The sequence below is a fragment of the Anas acuta genome, chromosome 5, assembly GCF_963932015.1.
Source record: "Anas acuta chromosome 5, bAnaAcu1.1, whole genome shotgun sequence".
Taxonomy (NCBI): domain Eukaryota; kingdom Metazoa; phylum Chordata; class Aves; order Anseriformes; family Anatidae; genus Anas; species Anas acuta.
Window position 1 is genome coordinate 16,980,977 of NC_088983.1, and position 20,085 is coordinate 17,001,061.

General features: G+C 39.1%; 1 protein-coding gene across 11 annotated transcripts in view; it reads left to right on the forward strand.

Moving 5' to 3' along the window:
* TC2N (tandem C2 domains, nuclear) overlaps positions 1–15,587 on the forward strand; it is a 34,315-nt gene extending 18,728 nt beyond the window's left edge. For all 11 annotated transcript variants that reach the window (XM_068682936.1, XM_068682932.1, XM_068682933.1 and 8 more), the window contains 9 exons: positions 786–950; positions 4,593–4,684; positions 5,320–5,395; positions 6,273–6,373; positions 7,155–7,271; positions 8,027–8,218; positions 10,072–10,186; positions 10,672–10,871; positions 13,238–15,587. In XM_068682936.1, coding sequence (XP_068539037.1) covers positions 786–950; positions 4,593–4,684; positions 5,320–5,395; positions 6,273–6,373; positions 7,155–7,271; positions 8,027–8,218; positions 10,072–10,186; positions 10,672–10,871; positions 13,238–13,348 — 1,169 coding nt within the window. In that variant the 3' untranslated portion in view covers positions 13,349–15,587. The remainder of the gene's footprint in view (positions 1–785; positions 951–4,592; positions 4,685–5,319; positions 5,396–6,272; positions 6,374–7,154; positions 7,272–8,026; positions 8,219–10,071; positions 10,187–10,671; positions 10,872–13,237) is intronic.
* Positions 15,588–20,085: the final 4,498 nt, after the last annotated feature.

The window sequence follows — 20,085 nt, forward strand, 5'->3', positions numbered from 1 at the left end:
GTCAGAGCTTGGCAGATTCCAGGTCACCCCATCCACTTCTTTACTCGACTGTTATTGCAAGGCTTCTTTTCACTCCAGACAGACAAAATGAAGCACTACAGTAGTGTTCTTTGCTGTTCTGCTGACCAAGGAGTGCGTGTCTTGTCTGAAATAATTATAAATAAAGGAAAGAAAAGTAGGGCAGCTGTGCCGTAATGGACTGAGTAAACGGCTGGGATTCGAGCATTCTCAAATCTGTCTTCTTGTGTCTCAGCCAACAATTCAAGTCATTTTGGACCAGTAATTTTACCACTGACACGCTTCCTATGGAAATTGGATGACAAGGAGATTGCGATTGCAAGTTGCATTATCTTTTATGCAAGACCCTCCTAAAGGACTGTGGGCCCATTAGCCAACTAGGAATATCCTAGGGGATTGTAGCCAAATAAGTCAGAGGTTTTCTCTATGCATGTCCCTACTTTTCTGGTGAATTTCCATCTTGGTCTTTGTCTTTAGAGCTTTCTGTATTTTAACTGGTTAGGTATCTATCATGGAACACTTCAAGACAGGGTATGCATAGATTATGGCCAATTTCATTCCAATATTTCCCAGCATGCCGTTGAAATCTGACGTAATATGTGTCTGTTTTCTTTTATTTTTTGTGTGTTTTTTTCCCCTTTCATTGAAGCAGATAATAATGAAATATTTTGTCCTTTGCCCTGAAGGCACTCAGCCTGCCTTATGAAAACAAGCAGCATGTGTTATGTCTGGAACTCTTGTATCTGATGTTTACTTGTGCTCCACAGAATCTGCCAGAGCTTCATTTGGTGATCGGAAAGCCGAACTGCGCAGCATGTACCAATGGCCCCAGTATGATGTGTACAACCCATTCTATTTGGAGCAGCATGTTTCACCAGATCTGATTAGGCGTTTCCAAGCAAAATCAGATAATAGGAAATTATATGGATCAGGTGAGAAGAACTGCACTCTTGCTTTTCTGTCTTCCTCCAGTTCACACTGCGCATAGGTAAGAGAAAAAGTCATTAGACTACAGAATACATGTTTGATTATAGCAGTTCCCAAACTAGTCTGTATACTATAGACAGTTCCGGGTTGGTGAGTTGATCTGTGGAGCGGGCTTTACTTGATTTCCAGCTGTGCTGTTACTTTCTGTCATTTGGGGGTTTAATAAGGCTTGTATGCGTCACACAACAGTAGGCATATTGGCAAAGTGAACTAGTGTAGCTGCATTTAATCCAAAACACGATGTAGTACCAAGAGTCTAGCTACCAGTAAGAGGAGTATTTGAGGGAGAAGGAACAAGGAAATCAAGTAGTATGTTGAGTGGAAGAGTACCTGAGGAATATATATATACGGAGAGGGAGACAAGCGCTAAATAAACATTCAGGAGCAGATTATGAGAATAGGAACAAAATGGGAAGTGATGCTGTATGCCAGCTTTTATGTACTTTGCTTTTGAAGGTGTAGAAATATCACCAGTTCTTACTGTGTAAGTATGTTTAATAACAGGGGAGGGCTGTGAGATACGATCAGTAAAAGTTTAGATACAAAGTGTTTGGCTACCTAGGTAAAACTTCTGTACCATTCATTGGTTTATGTATCTTGTATAATGCATGCTGTTTACAGTAAAGTAGATGACTAAGTGTTGCGTGCTGTAAGTGATTGCTAAGGTAAATCCATTCAGAAAACTCACGCTCGAAGAAATGTACACACATCTCCATCAGATAGGAAGCTGGCAACAGCATGCATTTTTAAAGACGTGTTTGTTAGAAAGGTACAGCATGCTTCTTTTACAGCTGGGAAAAATGTCTCAGTCAGTGTCCTGTTTTAAAATTAATTTTGAATCACCATAGAAACTAAATGAAAAGACTAGTCCATATATATATTATTTTAAGAGGAGAACAAAACACATGTATAATTTAAGCACACATATGGTTTTGCTAGGCTTTGCAAGCACCTGTGGGAGCCAAATGGTTTCATAAAATTGTCTTGAACATCTTCCCTTCAGTTCATCATCTCTTTCTCCGTTTTTCTTCAAGCCAAGTAAACACTTCACTAGTTCTTGTCTTGGTAAGCTCAAACACAAGAAAGGTCACTAAAGTATGTCTAGAGTACAGTTATAATATGCCTTCTTCCTCCAGAGTTTTTTAACAGCTGTTTCAAGAACTAGATTATTTTCTTCGTGTGTATCTGTAGACTCTAGACAAAACCTATCTTGTTGCACTAAATGTTGTGATACTTTTCATTTGAGTTCACTTAAAACTACAGAACGTGTTTATTTGGAAAGTATGAAGTGAAGTCGCTGAATTTTCATGTGATGTCCCCCCTCTTCATCTCAACAAATAACTGAAAAATATGAAAAATTAATATTCTTCCAAAGTTGTAGTAATTTTTGTAAGCAAAATATCTTTATGAATATTTTTTTCTGCTGCTTTATATTTTACAGACAGCTTTCTCAGTGTAAAAGCTATTATTTTTTTTCCATTAAAACTTACATTTTTGAAAAAGGCAACATCTCTCCTTCTTGTCCCTGCGTTCTCCCTAAGGTTCTTCAAAAACTTTAACCAGCTTTACTAGGAACACACAGCAAATTATGCTGTTTTTAAAGCATTTCAGTGATTTATAACCTTGTCATGGTTTAACCTGACAAGCAGCTAAGTACCACATAACTGTTTGCCCACGTGGAATGGGGAAGAGAATTGTAAAAGGTAAAAGAGGGAGAGCTTGTAGGTTGAGATAAGGACAGTTTAATAATAATAAAAAAATAAATAGGAAAAAAAAAAATAAAAAAAATAATGCACAATGCAATAATGCAATTGCTCACCACCAGCCAACCAATGCCCAGCCAGTCCCTGAGAAACAGTGGTCCCCTCCCAGACAACTCAGAATCATAGAATGGCTCGGGCTGGAACGGACCTTAAAGATCACCAAGTTCCAGCCCCCTGCCATGGGCAGGGACACCACCCACTAGATCAGGTTGCTCAGGGCCTCATCCAACCTGGCCTTGAAAAGTTGTTCTCCATCTTTTTCATATGCCCCCTTTAAGTACTGAAAAGCTGCATTAAGGCCATCCTCGAACCTTCTCTTCTTCAGGCTGAACAGCCCCAGCTCTCTCAGCATTTCTTCATAAGAGAGGTTCTCTAGCCCTCTGATCGACTTTGTGGCTGTCCTCGTTTGTGACCCTCAGCCTCCTCACTGACAGGGCAGTGTGAGATGCAGAAAAGTCAAGCAACACTTGCACAAACAATAACTAAACCATCGTTGTTTTATCAACATCATTTTCATCTTAAATCCAAAACACAGCACCGTACCAGGTACAATGAGGAGAATTAGCACTATCCCAGCCAAAACGAGGACAAATTTGTAGCCTTGAGTGAAGGAATAAAGAACTGTGTATCTGTTTTTCAATAGTTTGTGAAATTCACAAGTTTTAAATATGGAATTAATTTCCATAGCCATTATCAATTTCAAAGCAAGTATGGGGTTGGTCTTTCATATCTAGTCCCCTTTTAGCAAACAAGGTTTTTAGATCTGCTTGATATTATAATGCTATTTCTACACCAGGCTCTGTGAACAACTCAGTAAGCCCTGTTGTGTAATATGCAAGGGAAAATTTGGAACGCACACCAGACATACCAACCTTCATTATATTTCCCCACAGTAGCACTGCTGCTTTCCTTTCCCTCCCATGGCTGTAAAAACTTTTTATACCTTTTGTTCTCTTTTTCTTCCTTCAGAAAAAAAATATTCTTTATTACATCTCACAATAAGCATAATTGGTTATTTCTTCTGAAGGCAATAAAAATTAAATAAATTTTCAGTAACCAGTGAGGTGATGTAATTCTATTAAAGTATGATCAATGAGTTGTAACAGAGGTCTTCTCAAATACCAAACCACAACAAAAAGCAAAGCATCGCATTGTATGGTCCTTTAAGTTAAACTATACTGCTTTCATTCATTTCAGTGTTGGGAAACCTCTGTAAAAAAACTCTCAAACACTAATAGAGTCAGCAAAAATTCCTTAAACACTGGTGTTATTTTAGCTCTCATTTTCTACTGTTGCTGCATAACATGCATAGGCGATGTGCTTTAGCTCCATATTGCTTTGTGGTCAAAATAAAATTGATAAGATGTACTTAACTACATCCAAGTATGGGGGAAACTGCCATGTTTTTGTCACTGGGATCTTTACTGTAGAAAAAAAAAAAAAAAAAGGATACTAGGCTAAACCAGAGTTCTGGATGAGTTAATTATAGACGAGGCTTTCTGTTTTGCTAAAGCATCTACTGAAAGCACTGTTTCTGTTGTGGAAGCAATTTTGAGGCAGGCTCTCCATTCTACCAGTGCTACCGATGTGACTGAGCAGGATTGACCAGTTTCAAAAATGGAGTTCATTAAGTTGTTGGTTGTAATGGCTTCTTCTCAGCATTTCGTCATTTAAGGAGAGTGTTTTGGGAATGGGAGGTGGGGACATCCTTCCCTTGATGTTATCTAGCTAGGTTTTAATTCTACCATGGGTCTACTTAAATTTTAAAAAATCTTATTTTTTCTAGCAATGACATGATATGTACTGTTGTTTTTGTCTCTTTAGTTAACGATTTAAGAACTAGTGCTTTGCCTGGGTCACTTGATTTAAGTCATTCAATGTTTGATCTCAGAAGCCCACCTCATCGATTCATGAAGGTGAGTACTTCTTGTACCTTACATGTAACTTCAGTTCTACCGAAACCTCAGCACATTTGGTGTATCTGTTTTTGTTGCATGGTGTTTTCAGAGGAAACACTGAAGGGCACTGTACTTTGCACTGGAAGGGCTAAAGGGAAAGTTCAATACCTTGACTGACTTTGTGTTTATTTTCTTGATGTCTCCTCTAGCTACTGCTGTTGTAGTCCTACAGAGCTGCTGAGAAACTTGAGTAGGCTTTTAGTCAGGTCAGGAGAAGAGTCTATGGTTCCTCATTTTGTTATTTCTCCCATCACTTGAAAAGTGGAACACTAAAAGTTTCTATTTATGCAAAAAAACAGTGTTCCATGTTCATTTTTTTGTCCCATATAATCATCTGTTAGATGACACAACGCTGTATATCCATAAGTAAAAAAAATTGAGTTGGCCTAATGTGTCCTGTATCAGCTCTTTACGTCAAGGCAGTAATATCATGGTAGATCAAGAGATTAGTAGGAGAACAAAGATTTGAAATTGCTTGTTATTTTGTTTTCATCGTGTCTTATCTGGTAGCAGAATCTCTGTGGCTTTCTCCATCTATTGCTCTTACTGAAGTGGTGGGTTTTTTGTTGTTTTTCTTCTTTTCTCCTCACCAGAGATACGATTCACTCTCCAGCGTACCTAGCAGTACCTCCTCCAGGAAGGAATCACAAGGCAGTAACAGGAGTCTGGGTACAGTTTGTTTGTTTAACTTGTAATGAAATACTTGCAATGTTAAGCTGTCTTAATGTTGTTTGTTTGTTTGTATTGAGATGATTAACAAGTCACTTTGGAAGTTACTTCACAATTTGAAATTAAGAGTTTACAACTTGCATGTTCCTGTTATCAAGAGGTTGAGCAAATTCAAGGAGTGCAAGTCTTTGTGCTTTTGAGAAATTGATCCCTGGATTTACTGTCTCAGTGAAATAAGAATTTACAGGTTTTCTGTTAGGATAGGATGTGGCACCTTGGTCACAGCTCTAGTCCTTTTTCACGTATCAATATTTTTCTGTAGAAAATATTTGGAACACAGTACTTGTATTACATTGAGAATTATTCAAGAATATTGCATGAAAAAAATAGTACCCTTAGTAATAAAGGGATGGTGAAGAACTGGAGATGATGCAAAACATATCCTCAAAAACAACTAAAGTGCCCACGGAAGTCTCCTTTATGAAAGTCAGAATTTCACACTGTGTCCTCAGTAAATAGAGAAACACTGGGTATTAAGTGGCTCTTAGAAAAAAGTGTAACAGTAAAATGTTTATTAGCCTGGTTGATAAAGATAAATAGCAGGCCAATCTATAAACTTAACACTGAAAGTGATTAAGGGAAGTGATAGATTCTAAATGTGTTTTGGGTGTGTCAGGAATGTGCTCTTTTACTTTCTGAAAGGTGTTTGCATATAGCATAAGTTATTAACAGGTATTAAGATATGTCAAACTTAAGTTGAGAAAAGTTTTCAAAGATAGACAGTCCACCTAGTAATGAATTCCCCTATTCTTGGAATAATTTTTTAAGATACTGTATTGCTTCTAAAAAACACTAATTGGCTTTTTTTTTTCCACAGATACTATTACACTATCAGGTGACGAGCGGGAGTTCGGAAGACTGAATGTAAAGTTGTGTTATGTTTCTTCTGCGGAACAGATCTGGATCACGGTTTTACATGTAAGTAATTATAAATAAGCAAACATAAATAACCTGATCATTGTTTACTCCAATGACTATTTCACTATATTTAGTGTTAAGGTGACAGAGAGTCTGTTTAGCAAGAGTAATGAGAATTAAGGAATACTTTGAGGAGAAAAAGGCAAAAGAAATTTACCCCTAAGGATTAATATAAGCACAGTTCAGACAAATGGTCTTATTTTGAAGTGAGAAACTGGCAGGGGTAGGGAATCTGAGAAGGTTAAATGCTGGTCCTGGTATAGAAATTTTTCTGTGGAAATATGGAGGCAGCAAATTGGAGCAAAATTTGGAGGCACCATTTTTCTGACTAAATGTACTAGTTCCCTCAGGGTAGAACTGTAATAGCACTTCAAGGTTGTGTAGTTCTTGCAGTTTTTTTGTTAACTAATGTGATGCTGTTATGTTGACTTGTTTATACACTTCCAGGAACTGATTAATTTTTAGGTAATGGAACTTTGAGTACTCAGAAACCTTGTGACTATACCAAATGATCCATTTGCAAGATCACATAAGGGATTTCACAATTTATATGCTGTCAGTTTCCCACATAATGATTCAGCAGATTTTAGTGATTTCACTTTTTACTCTCTGCTGTGAAAGTAAATTATTAAATGTTCTGAAGTGACATAATCATTACACTGGCTCTAATTTGCATTCAGTATTACAGGAATTACAGCAGTATAGAAGACCTTGTGTTTTTAAGTTGTCTGTTAGCTGGAGGCTTACATTGTCTCTGCTGACTCTGTTTCCAATGTTGCAGTGCAAAGACCTGACCTGGCCTTCTAGTTGTGGAGAAAACCCTCTTATCTATGTCAAAGGAATTCTCACACTGCCTAAACCAGTGCAGTTCAAATCTTCTGCCAAGGAGGGATGCAATGTAAGTAGAAGCAAGAAAAACACCAAGAAATCCTCATCCCCATATCCTTTCTCCAAATCCCTTTAAATGGCTTGTTCCACTTCCCCTCCTCTTATCCTCCCTTGCATACATCCTTTCCTAAGTCTGCAGGACAGGTATGAGATACTCACAGGGAACTGAACCATGCTGGTCTTCACAGCAGGTGGGGGATTGGCGGAAACCTGGACACACCTTTAGATGCATATTCATCCTGGGGAAGGTAGATGATGATATGCTGCTTCCAGCCCCTCGCTAGGGCAGGACACAAAGTTCATGCTTTGTCTCTACAGAAGGTAGTAAAAATGGGTCCTGTGGCACAGGAGTCTTGATGGTGCCAGTATAGGAAGATGAATGGGCTTGGGGTGAGTGGGAGGGAGGTGAAGCAATGTAAACATCCCATAACATGAATCAAATATGGAAGAATATAAAATGAGCAGAGAGACTGAAGCAAAAGGTCTTAGGAGAATTTTCTGTCATAATGTGTGTAAAGCTCCAGAAGAGAGAGCCTCAGCTCATTCTGGTAGTGCACCAGAATCCAGAGCATTGTCTACCAGGCTGTGACAATGAGGTGACAAGTCTGCATGAACTTAGCCTCTGTAAAATCACACCTTTCCATGACAACCTGAAATAGTATCCAGGAGCAGTTGCTTTAAGACCAGGAAGCCTCTATTTCTAGGTTTTGTGTTCAGTGTGACTCTCTTAAAAAAACGATGTTACCTCTGTGTCTTTCTTTTTAGGACATTGAATTTATGGAAACTTTTGTATTTGCTATTAAACTGCAAAGCCTGCAGGCTGTCAGATTGGTATTTAAAATCCAGACACAGGCTCCAAGGAGAAGAACAATTGGAGAGTGCTCCTTGGCATTGCGGGAGCTCAGCTCAGAGGAGTCAAGTCATTGGCTGGATATATCTCCTCCTTCCAAATCATCTGTAAGTGCTAATACCACAAAAGTGTATTGTCATATCACGTAGAAAGAGATGTTGGAAACAGAAGTAGAATAATTCAGTCATAATTCATTGTTAAGAGCAAATGCAGTTGTGTTTTTTTTCTGCTTTCTTGGATGGGGGGCATTTGATGGAAAAAAAATGCAGACTTTTGAACTAGGCGCATCACTATTATGGTCATAAACTGCAGCTGTTTCTGGGAAAAGAACTAGAACTAGCTCTCCCACAACATGGCCCACAGCTGGAGGGAGGGACATTCTGGGAAGACTTTCAGCAAAGGGCACCGAGTAATTGCCTTTTCCTACCAAAAAAGCATCAGAAGATCCGTAGGACTAGCAGCAAGAGCTCACAGCAAATGGAATTTGATTTTGTTATGGAAGAAAAGTGCTAAGATCTTCAGTGGCTTGAAACTGCATATATATGTGTGTGTGTGTGTATATATATATATTAATGTTCAGATTACATGCTGTGAAGTAATAATTCAAGCAGTTCATTTCCATTACAGTAATAAAAAACAGGTGGTTGTCAAATGTCATTTTCACAGTGGGATTTCCTTTCCCCCTACTCCCACTTTGTTTGTTTCTTTTACAGATTGTGTCTAGACATTTGTATTTTTAACAAATTAAACTTGAATTAGCAATTCAAAAGCAAATTTTATCTAAATGTGTAAGTAATATGAGTGACACTCTTGGTTTCTAACATAAGTTATACTTGACATTTGTAGTTCTAAAAAGTTTTGCTTCAAAAGCAGTAACTTGCTACAGATTAAGTGAAAGAGGAAGCTGTGTGAGAAGCCACTTCATCCTGTCTCTTTGTGTCTGTGTCTGTGTTGGCTTTCCTCACCATTATATCTAAGAGCTCTCCAGACACTGCATCCATGTGCTTCCTCTCATGTTTACACAGAAATTTTGTGGCTGAGCTGCAATGAGAATTTGAGTCTCATAAGTGAACTGGAGCCTGATTTCTCTTCTTTATCTGACATGTTGCGCACTTGCTTGGTGCATTTTTCCATCTCTGAAGTCCATTAGAACTTGAAGGGAACCAGAACTAGCACAGGCCTTTTAAGTGGAGGCTTTCAGAAAAGCTGGGTCTCCCTCCACTGGCCCACTCCTGCTGTACTTACTGTGTCCAGAGTACATTAGCCTCTGGCAGAAAAGTAATGAGGACCTCGAGGCAACTTTGCCACTAGCAAAAATTCTTTATTTAAAAAAAAAAAATCAGACTGGAGCTTTCAGTACACTCAGAATGTGTCTGTGTTCGTGTGTCTAAGCATGGAAACATATGTACTTTTACATCACAGGAAAATCCACAGCATGCTGTCATCCTAAGCATTCCTGACATTAAATGACAGGGCCCTGTATCTACATAAAGTGTTGCTTGTATCTCCATATTACAGAATTCAAAAGGGTGGAAGGGGAAGTCCAAAGGTCTTCTGTCAGTGGAACATGCCTGTTCTCTCTCTTTCACATCCACGTTTAGTAGAGCTACTACTGTGTGTCTGTTTTTTCCTCTGTGTCCACTCTTACCATTAAGGAATCTCCCAGGTGAAATTTTAGGTTTCTTTGTCCAGTACTTCTGGCTGCAGCCCATTAGGGTCATACATGCACTATATAATATAAGCAGCGCATCAAAGGAGCACGTGTACTGCAGCTGTGACAAGTGCAAGATGCATTTACTTACTGTGCATCTGCAGGTTGTATATACAACACATACTTATATTTCTGTCCAGGAAATCCCAGCTAGAAATGTGGGAGCCCAACATAAAACAGAATTCCTGCATTTCCTGAGTTTATAAGCAACTTAATCCAGATGTTATGGCAACATTCTTCTGCTTGTAGGTGTGCCACGCAGAACTTCAAGTAGGAACTTGTTTTCAAGCAATAAACAGGAGGATTCAGTTACAGATTCTTGAAGCACAAAACCTTCCAATTTCATCTACACCGCTGTCTTTATGTAAGTTACATCAATTGTCTCATGCCTCCTGTCTAAAACCATTTGTAACAGGTAAAATGCTGCTCGAATGAGTTGGCAATCCATAACATTCCTTACAAACCTCAAACTAACATATTGTGCAGTGGATTTCCATTGCCAAGGCTTGTTTCCACAGATGTCTTACTTGATTACATTTTGTTTGGTTTGAAGCTACGCATTTATGTATTTTGGAAGATTTTTATCCCAGTATTAATCCTGACATACAAGAGCATTAGCTTGCACTTGCTGTTTGGATATGTGTTAATCAGTTCAATACTAGTGAACACGCTCTATTTGTGTGACCAGTCAGGAAAGCTATTGTACAATTCTTTTGGCCAGACTTTTGGGAAACTGTTGCAATTTGAACAATACATGTGGGTCTTGTCAGTTCCTCTTTGGGTATGTTTGTGAGTAACCCTTTATGTGTTATGTCCTTTTTCCCCTCCCTCTTTTTTACTTTTTGATAGATTTCTTTGTTAAAGTTGGAATGTTTAGTACAGAAGGATTGATGTATAAGAAGAAGACACGTCTTCTGAAATCTACCAATGGCCAAGTGAAGTGGGGAGAAATGATGATTTTTCCAATTAGCCAAGCTGAACAAGGAATTAGTTTTCTCATCAAACTCTACAGCAGAAGCTCAGTGAGAAGAAAACACTTCCTAGGACAGGTTGGTTTCTGCTATCTAACATGAAATGCTTTGCTTAAAATCCAGTTCCATGAGATTTTTTTTGGTATGAATTTTAAAATATTTTAAATAAGGTGGCATATAGGAAAATAGTGAATTCTAATAAAATCTTCTGGCTTTAATCCAAGAAGGAATAGTACTGGCTCTTAAACATGCACGAACATCAGAATGCATGTTGACATTTGATCTTTCTTTTAAAAAGAACTCTTTTATGTCATTTTTGTGTGGAGTGTTGTTATGTAAAAGATTTGCTTCTTACAGACAGATGTATGATGTCCTCCTTGCCTCTAGGCTTTCTAAAGAACACAAACATAGCATTCACACCATCTCCACAATCTACAATGTCCTCTATAGAAAGAAGGTGTGTTGGCTTAGAATACTAGTACACTCACAAACAAGTGTGTAGAAGGGAAATGTCAACAGCTACAATAGCAGACTGCCCTTCTGGGTACAACAGTGCTGAAGTCAGCATAATGTTCTGAATGTGTATGATCAAGTGATAATGCAAACAAACAAAATGATTAGACGAATGCTTCCTCCTCTCCCCCCCCCCCCCCCCCCTTTTTTTCCAGCTGGAACTTCTGTAGTATCTCTTTGAAAGCATTTATGTGAACATATGTATTTAACCACCATAAAAATTGAAAGTCTGGTCTCTTTTCATTCTCCCTGCCCTCTTTCCCTCATTGTTCTAACTGACCATTATTCTGTCCCTTCTTTCTCTCCTTTTTTTTCCTCAGTATAATGAGACACATTTGTTCTTAATGCACAGTGCTTTCCCTGACCCAGGCAGATGTACTAGTAGAATTTTAATATATACATAAATGAATAATGTGGAATTGATTTTGAGACTCCAACTGTAAAGTCCCTTACCAGCGGAAGGACTGCACTATCCTTAGGTGCAGAAAATGGTAGCTTCCCAGCCTGGCAGTGGATCTTGTGCATGCTGCACACGTTCACTTGCAGGAGACGCTGGTCTGGTATAGAAATGATGTGCCAGTAAGAGTTACGTGACCTTCCTCTATTCTATCAAGTATCATGTCAGACGTGTTCCGTCCTTCTGTGATTCTGTTGGTAGAATTGGATTTGGAACAGAAAAAGAAAAAAGTATGCTAGCTAGCTGTGATATTTTGGGGCAAAACTAACCGGGTATGATTTTGCAGTCACTAAGCAATATGTGAGGTCATCTCAACCTGATGAGATTCATTTAATCATGGGTCTTATTTTTACGGGGAGGAAATGAGCTACTTCTGCTCTTCAGAGATTATTTGGAAAAGGTTGTTTCAGCTCATGCAGGCAGACATTGCCACATAACACATGAAGACATAAAATATGGCTCAGGGAAAAATGTACTTTAAGCAATTGGCTGGGTAGCTGGAAAAAGATGAATATAGCTGGATCTATTAACGTGGTTCTTCAGAGAATGATGTTTAATTGGATGCTGTTCTAAAACAGACAACACTTCGATTAGGCTGCATTTATGGGCATGTCTTTAATCATGAGCAAGATGTATGCTGAATCTCTGTGGATGAAACATCAGCTGTCTGTGGTATTCTGGAAGGCATTATTCTCACTTCTTGAGGAATCATGCCTCAGCAGTGTGGGCTAAATGTACTTCATGGTGCAGGTTTCTGAGAAGTATTAAAAAGGACTCATTCTTGGAAGAGTGGAGGAAATAGAGTCCCGTAAATAACGATACCTACTTACATAAGCAGAATTCTTTTGGCAATAGGAGCTGGTGATATTGTTTAGGGGAAAAACTTCCTACTTGTACTTCATTTCCTTGTTTAAGGGCCGCTATCCATTAATTGAATACCGAGAAGAAATGGACTCTTACTGCGTGACTATGTGTGATACAGGCAAGTTAGTAACCTCTGTGGAATGCAGGTTTGGCCCCGTCTGTTGGAGTGTGCAATTTTAAATGCTCATGAAAATGCTGGACAGCTAACTCTGGGCGCCAGGTGGCTTGCTGCCAGCTGGAGTTTGAGTACATGGTCTAAAGGGACATCACTGCCCTGATGGGTCCTTGACCCCAGCACATCAATTTGAGTGGAGCAAGGAATGCTTGACTTAAAATATGTTATTAAGTAGGGAAACATCAGTGTGTAGTGAGTTCTCTAATTCATATTTGTTTAGAGACTAAATGTAAACACAGACTGCCTGTGTTCCCAGCCGAAAGCCAAATTATGTTAGTCTTAACAGAACTATATTTGTTGCTAATACTTTGGTCACAGTCTACATGTTGCATCTCATTCTACACTTTCATGGTATTTATTTGGATCTAACAAAGTCTGGGCCACTGTTACAGCAGGTAAACTCAATTTGATTTCTCTTTTTATTTCTTGCTGCAGATCTGGATAAGTTCTGATAGCACTAACAGTGAAGCAGTAGAGCAGTGGGAAGATACCATCGCTAACCCTGAAAAGGTTGTTGTTAAATGGTACAGCCTTGGTTCATCTTGAAGACTGGAGATGAAACTCAGGACTGATTTTTCTACAAAGCTATGCTTTTTAAAATAGTATAAATTTAAAGAAAAATATTGCCTACACAAGTTGTTCAGAAGGACTCTGCTGAATCACACCTCCACGTTAACTGGAAAAATTAAGTTTCACGAAGAGAAACACTGCCTAAATATTATTAAGAGGAAGACTTAGAAAATGGGAAGAGCACTCACTTAATATTAAAAAATCCACCAGGAAAAATAAATATTTGCTCCTTTTAGGCTCTGCAAGAATATAGAAACCCAGTCTTGAAGAGAAACAGCTTCAATCAGCATCATCTCCACTAGTCACAGACTTCATCCTCATCTGTAATCTTGTCTTTGGTAAAGACAAGATTCTGTCCATGGGACAAAATCAGTGGCTTGATCCTAGGTACCTCTAACCCTCTGTGGCTGCACCTGTCTTGACACCATTTGACCAGAGTAATGTGTGCCTCAGCAAGTGGGAAAGCTGTGGCTGTAGCAAGAGGCATAAAGGGAGCAATGCAATAATGCAGCACCCAACGGCTTTTCTAATCTTTGCCTCTGGTGAAGGGTTGCACAGTGTGCCAGTATCTTGGGTTTTCCCCCATCCTTGTCACTAGTTTAAACAGAGGGACTGAAAAACAAGTTTCTCTGACTAACTGTGATCTTTTCAAGTGGGGCCCTCCAGATTTGCTTTGTTTGGTGACTGCTAGTTGGAATGAGTGGAATAATGCAAAGAGGTATCAACTCTGTCTAGGATCAGGGCCAGGTTGTTTAAATAAATTATTTTTATTATATATAATTCTAATAAGTAAATGACTCCTATCTAATCAACAATCTTCTACCATTTGCTTAGTTTACTAAAAGCCAGAGTAACATACTAAGGAGTAAGCAAATATTTACTGATAAGTGCTTTTTTAATGCTAATTAAAAAGCAGAACAGTAAAGGAATTGGGTTTTGTTTAAATGATGGGCTACTACTGCATAAATATTTGTTACATGTACAGGATGCTGAAAATATTATGTGTGGAAGTATATATTTGTTACTTGTTTTCAGCAGGAAGAAATTACTATATTTTTATTGGAAGTGATATTTTTCCTATAAAATCCTTCGATTATTTTTCTACTAGTCCCCGTATTTTCAGTGGTCTATTCATAGTTATTTTTAAGGGGGAAAAATGCCATGTATATAGTAGATAATATATACTTCTAAAAGCAAAGACCTCTTTGCACTGCATTAACTACTGGATTTAACAAAAATGTATTCCATTAAATCCATTGCTTACACATTTAGTGTTGGCTGTCTGAGCTGCTCAAGTATGTGTTTGTATAGACACTGAATAACAGTATCTTTTTTATAACTTGGAACCCATTCAAACATCTGACACAAGCACTGGAGTGGTGGTGAGAGCACTCACTGCTTGAAGGCAAAGGAACAGTGGGGGGCAGAGAAAACACTGTAACAGGAAAGCATGTTGTTTTTAAGCAGAGAGCTCAAAGCTTCTTTATTTTAGCCTTTTTGACTTCAAATAAAGGCAAAAGGGGAAAAAAAAGAAACAAAAAAAGAAAATCATAGTTTTTTCATCAGTTGTTAAATGAAGCTTTTTAAACTTAAACCGTCTAGACTTTTGTTGGTGAAATTTAGTGTTGTCAAAATTAGAAAACAAAAGGACTTCTCTAGGCTCTTACAAGCTCAGCTTTTTGACCAGCTTTTATAAATGAACTGAAACAGTTTTTGCATGTTACTTGGAGAACAGACATTGGTTCTTGCTCTTACAGATGCTCCTTGCAGAGCTCCCACTAAGCCCACTGGGTCAGGACTTGCAATGCCAGCTTCCATCCAGCTATGCTACTTGGGATGAGCCTGGCCTGCTGGGTAAAATTAAAAAGGGAATTGGACTAAGCTGATGTTCTTGGAGTGTCTTCACTTGAATACATGGATCTTTTTTATTCATCGTGGCTGCACAGCAGTAAACAAAAGTGCAAACTGTTTCCTTATGCAGAATGCTGTTCTGTTTGAAAGAGAGGACAGGGAATATTCCAGTGTTTTGGAGGATACAGTCACCACAAAAGTGGCTCTACAGCGATTGCCAGCTCAGTGGATATTGTGTAAAATGGACTTTGTTGGCTATTTTTAGGACACTTAGCCTTATAAAGGCCTAACTAGTAACGTCTCGTTTTTTCTATGTTAATATTTAATCTGTGTGTTTATAATAAAAGTTAAGAATGCAAAATAATCCATCTCTTTTTTCAATTGCATTTACCATCATCGCAAACTGAAGTTCTACCTTTTTGTCTGACAAAATGCTGACAAATGGAACTGTTTTTCTTGTAGCGTTGCATATGGGGGCATTGCTGGCTGACACGTTGTGGATGTGTAAAAGGCTTCTTCTGTAAGACGCACCCAGGTACTAGAGCACTCTGAAGAACATACTCCGAGGCTCTGCTTCATCACGTGCTCATTCCCAGCTGTTCAGGCTTTCTGTGTTACTGTGCGTATTCATTTAAGAATGCAATGAATTCCTAATAGTTAGGGGGAAAAAAAGTTTGCTCCGCTGTTCACCAGCTCTGAAGTTACTCAACTAGTCTGAAATTCTAGCCTCTTCTTCAGAAAAAAAAAAAAGTTACGTCTTTATTCTTAAGTTGCATTTACGTTGTTTGTTGCATAGATGTGTTCCCCAATGTGCCCAGATCACTACAGTGTTCTTGAGGAAACTGATTTAGAAAGCAATCATTTATCTGTCCCGCCATGCAAAATTTGGCTCTGCTCGTTCCTAGTCTCAGCTGATTCAGTGCACATTCCCTCACTGTAAGCCCGGCAGCTGGGCATTGGGATGCCTGTCTCCTGAGTGCACTCCAGCCATGTAGGATGTCGTGGGGCAGAGATGAGGAGGAAAAGAAACTTCTGTTGGGCTATTCTTTTTTTAACTCCTGTCTTACTTGTCTCCTAATTACTGGCTCCCAAGATCCTGGGAAGAAACCAGGAATTCTCTTTCTGTGCACAATCAAGGAAAATCCTTTAAGAATGACGAGGGACCTGCCCTGCTCAAGAACCAGAAATGCCCATTCATTGCATCAGCATTTACCTTGTAAATAGACCAAAGCTGTGCTCCAAACCAACCCATCACCATCTGAAACAACACCCCAGTCCTCCCAATAACATCTGTTTTGCTGCTTTGGAGGACATCTGACAGGTAAAGGGGATGTCCAGAGAATTGTTTGCAATGCATTGGACTGTTCTGGAGGCTGGGGACTGCCAGTAGGTTATTTACGTGAGGCTGCATATGGGAATGGGGATGGTAATCTACAAAGACCTTTCTTCCAGCCTCCTTTACATGCAGCATGCATGGTGACAGGATTCTGGGGTGCACACGTTTGGCTGATTGTTGAACAGGATTGTTCAGAAAATGATTTGTGGGGTGTTAGAGTCAACCAAGTAGAAGACCTTATTAGCTGCCCCATAAAGCGTTTTTCATTAATGATTCATTGGATCTAGAGGTTGTCGATGTTCATTATGCTAGACAACCATCCTGAGGAAAAAAAAAAAAAAAACTGAGAGAAAAGGTGGACATTCTTCTCAACTGGTGCAAATGGTACAACTGGCTTTAAATGGGGTGTTCCATCAGGTGATATTTCAATTTGAACATATTTAAAAATCATCTAAAAATTACCTGAGATGCCTCACGTTTTAAGCGCAGAACACTCTGCTTTGCTGCTCAGCGACTGCCTCACTAGATGTGCATATGAGACCTGGCTCCTCCAAATTCATCTCCTGGCTTACTTGAGACTAAGGCAACCTATAAGGAGAAGAAAATTATGTATCATTTGAAGACCAATCTATGACACAAGTTAGCAAGGAAGTTTATGTACTGCAGGATACATGCAATAGAAGGAAAAAAGGTGTCTCAGAGCACTCTTCTAAAGGTGACAGGTGCATGTTGTCCCTTTAATGCATGGTCAGCCACTATTTTGTATGTTTTTTTTTATAAGCTATATCCAAGTTTACTGTCACTGGAAAAATTATTGTGACAGTTGTACATGTGGTTTATAGGTGGATTTCAGTGTTGCTTCTAGATAGTAACTCACTCAGCTTCTTAGAGAAATCTTTATGAAAGCAGTAGAGGTTCGGAAGCTGCATCAGTTTTATTTAAATCAGCACAAAAATGGATGTAGGTCAACTGGTATGATAGTTATGATCTTACGTTAAATGTTATTCATAGAGAGATCTGTGCCTGCTTAGTTAGAAACCAACTGTAGACAAACCAGATTTTTCAAATTGTGTGTACGTAATTGCATTGGTTAATTAAACAGTTCTGTTTTAAGTTTGTTTAATTGTGATTAAGAGCATTCTGTGTGTGAACAAGGCCAAAAAGTTTATTTTTCAAGTCTTTACATCCCAAAAGCATGGCACGGCATGCCTTTTAAGGAAAAAAATGTAAGATTCTACCTCAAAAGATGAGTGGGTGTAACAGCTCCTAAACCACAGTGCTGCAAAACATTAGTTGGAAAATAATTGTATTTGAGTATATCTTTTGTGATCGCAATGTGAACAGTGCCATCCTGCTAAATCCATTAGGCAGTCCCTAGTTTGCTCTTTTGTTGGGAGGACGTTTGTATAAAACAAAAGGTAATTTGGTAAGCATTCAATTAAGCACATATGCTGTTTGACTTAAGGACTGTCTGCCCGACGGAGGTTGCTTTTGAGTTACGAGTTGATTTTGCAGCCAAAGCATAAGGTTGTCTAGAAATTGGGGGCAGGGTTGTCCCACTTCTTACTTTTTTCTTGCCAAGATATGTATGACATGGGAGGGAGGCTGCATAGTTGTGGAAAGCTTGGCATAAATCAGGCTGGACATGATATACCGTCCTTGTTTTTCCAGCTTCTGCTGTAAAATTACATCACCATGTAAATACAGCCCTGTACATGATCTCATGCTCGGTGTATGGAAAAAGCCATCACTAAAATCAGCACCATGTTCCACAAATATTGCTCCAGCAGATTTACATTCTTCTCTCCAGCTTATGCTGAAGGACAGTCCACAGTCTCTCACAACCCATGGCAAAACTCCCACTGCATTCAGCAGCAGCAGCCAGTAACCAGAAGAGCTTTGAAAACTTCAGCATTGTGGTGGTATTACTTATCTCACAAAGGGTTACAGACAGCTTAATTTTTTAAATGTTTTTCAAAAAGCTAAAAATCTGTCCACAGTGATGTTTCTGTAGAAACTTAATTTCATTGAAAATGGATCTGCATCTCTTATGTGCTTTTAGTACTTTCCATAGATATCAGTGGCTTTCAAACAAATCCTCCATCCTGATTTTTTTTCTTCTATGTCTAACTGTGCAAATTCTTCCTTCCTTTTATTTCACTGCAGAGTGCTCTTCTTGCTCTTGAAGCATGAGCGTGTCTTCTAAATGATGTCTACTTGTGCAACTAACTTTCTGATTACCTAGTAATGTTTCCCATTTCTTTATCTGGTGTTGGGACCAGCAATACTTCTGCCCTTTCGAAGTTTAAAGATCTAGCTGAAAAAGCAGAAGGCTTTCAGTCCTAGCACTCAGATCATGTCTGGTGCTCTGCATTCCTGAGCTACATTTGCTTGCAACATGTATGGTATGGAGCTTTTGGAGCTCCCTGGATTTCTGTGTTGTCTACTAGCATTGAATACAATGCTGGGATAAATCGGCTGCAACCTCTCATGTATCTGGGTATATTTGCTTGCATTTTTCCTCCTCCAAAAATACCTTAGGAAACCATTTTGAATGGCAAGGAGAAAAGGAGCAAGCTGTTTGTGCTTCTGACCTTAGAGGCCAGTCTGCTTGCTTGACTGCCATTATCTGTGCTGTTACACCAAGAGTTAACAGCTTGAGGAAGTTGCGATGAGATCTGCACCTCCAAGCAAAGAGAGCCTTGTACCTCCCATATATATGACCTGGGAAACACTTGTTAGCCTGGGGACTGGAAACCTTTGCCAGATGCCAAAAGGGAGAGGTAGTCGTGTTGTACTTTCTGTTCTTACCTTCAGAAACTCTCTGGAGTTGTGGAGCAGTAGATAAGGAAATTTTCCATAGCAGGAATTCTGTGGCTGACAGGTTTCCATGGAGCAGAGCCCTGACAAATAGCTTGAGAGCCTTTGAAAAATAGGAGTCATAGGAATGTTAGTTAATTATAGCCAAGCCTCGTCACGTGTCAGAGAGAAGAAAGAACCCTCAGTTTGAGATACAGAGCACAAGAAGAAAATGGCACGAGCAGAAAGCAGGGCTGGGTCTCCCCTGTGTTAGCATTCATTAGTCCTTCAAACACCAGTCGGGCTTATCTGCCCCTTTTCCTGCTGCAAGGACAGGTTGGGTGGGGGACTGTTAAAGGGCGGTAGTGAAAGAGGTGAAATAAAAGCAGAGTTTTGTTTTTCAAAACAGTGTAACGTGCCTGTAACTATTGACAGAGCTTTTATTTGACGTGACTTAAGATAGATGATTACGCACTTCGATATTTGCTTACGTTCTTTCAGTACTTCCCTGGTATGAGGCTGAATTCATCCTCTGTAATTAAATAAAGCTTCGTTCTGATGTGCTTATTGACCTTTGAGCTCTCAACCTAATTATGCCTGATTGCCTATGAATTAGTTCCTCATGGCTGATTGACTCTGGTGCTCAAATAGGGGTAGACCTTCCTGAATCTTTTTCCTGCACTTCAGGAAGTTACGGTTTCTCTTCCAGATAGATTTTCTGGTTTCT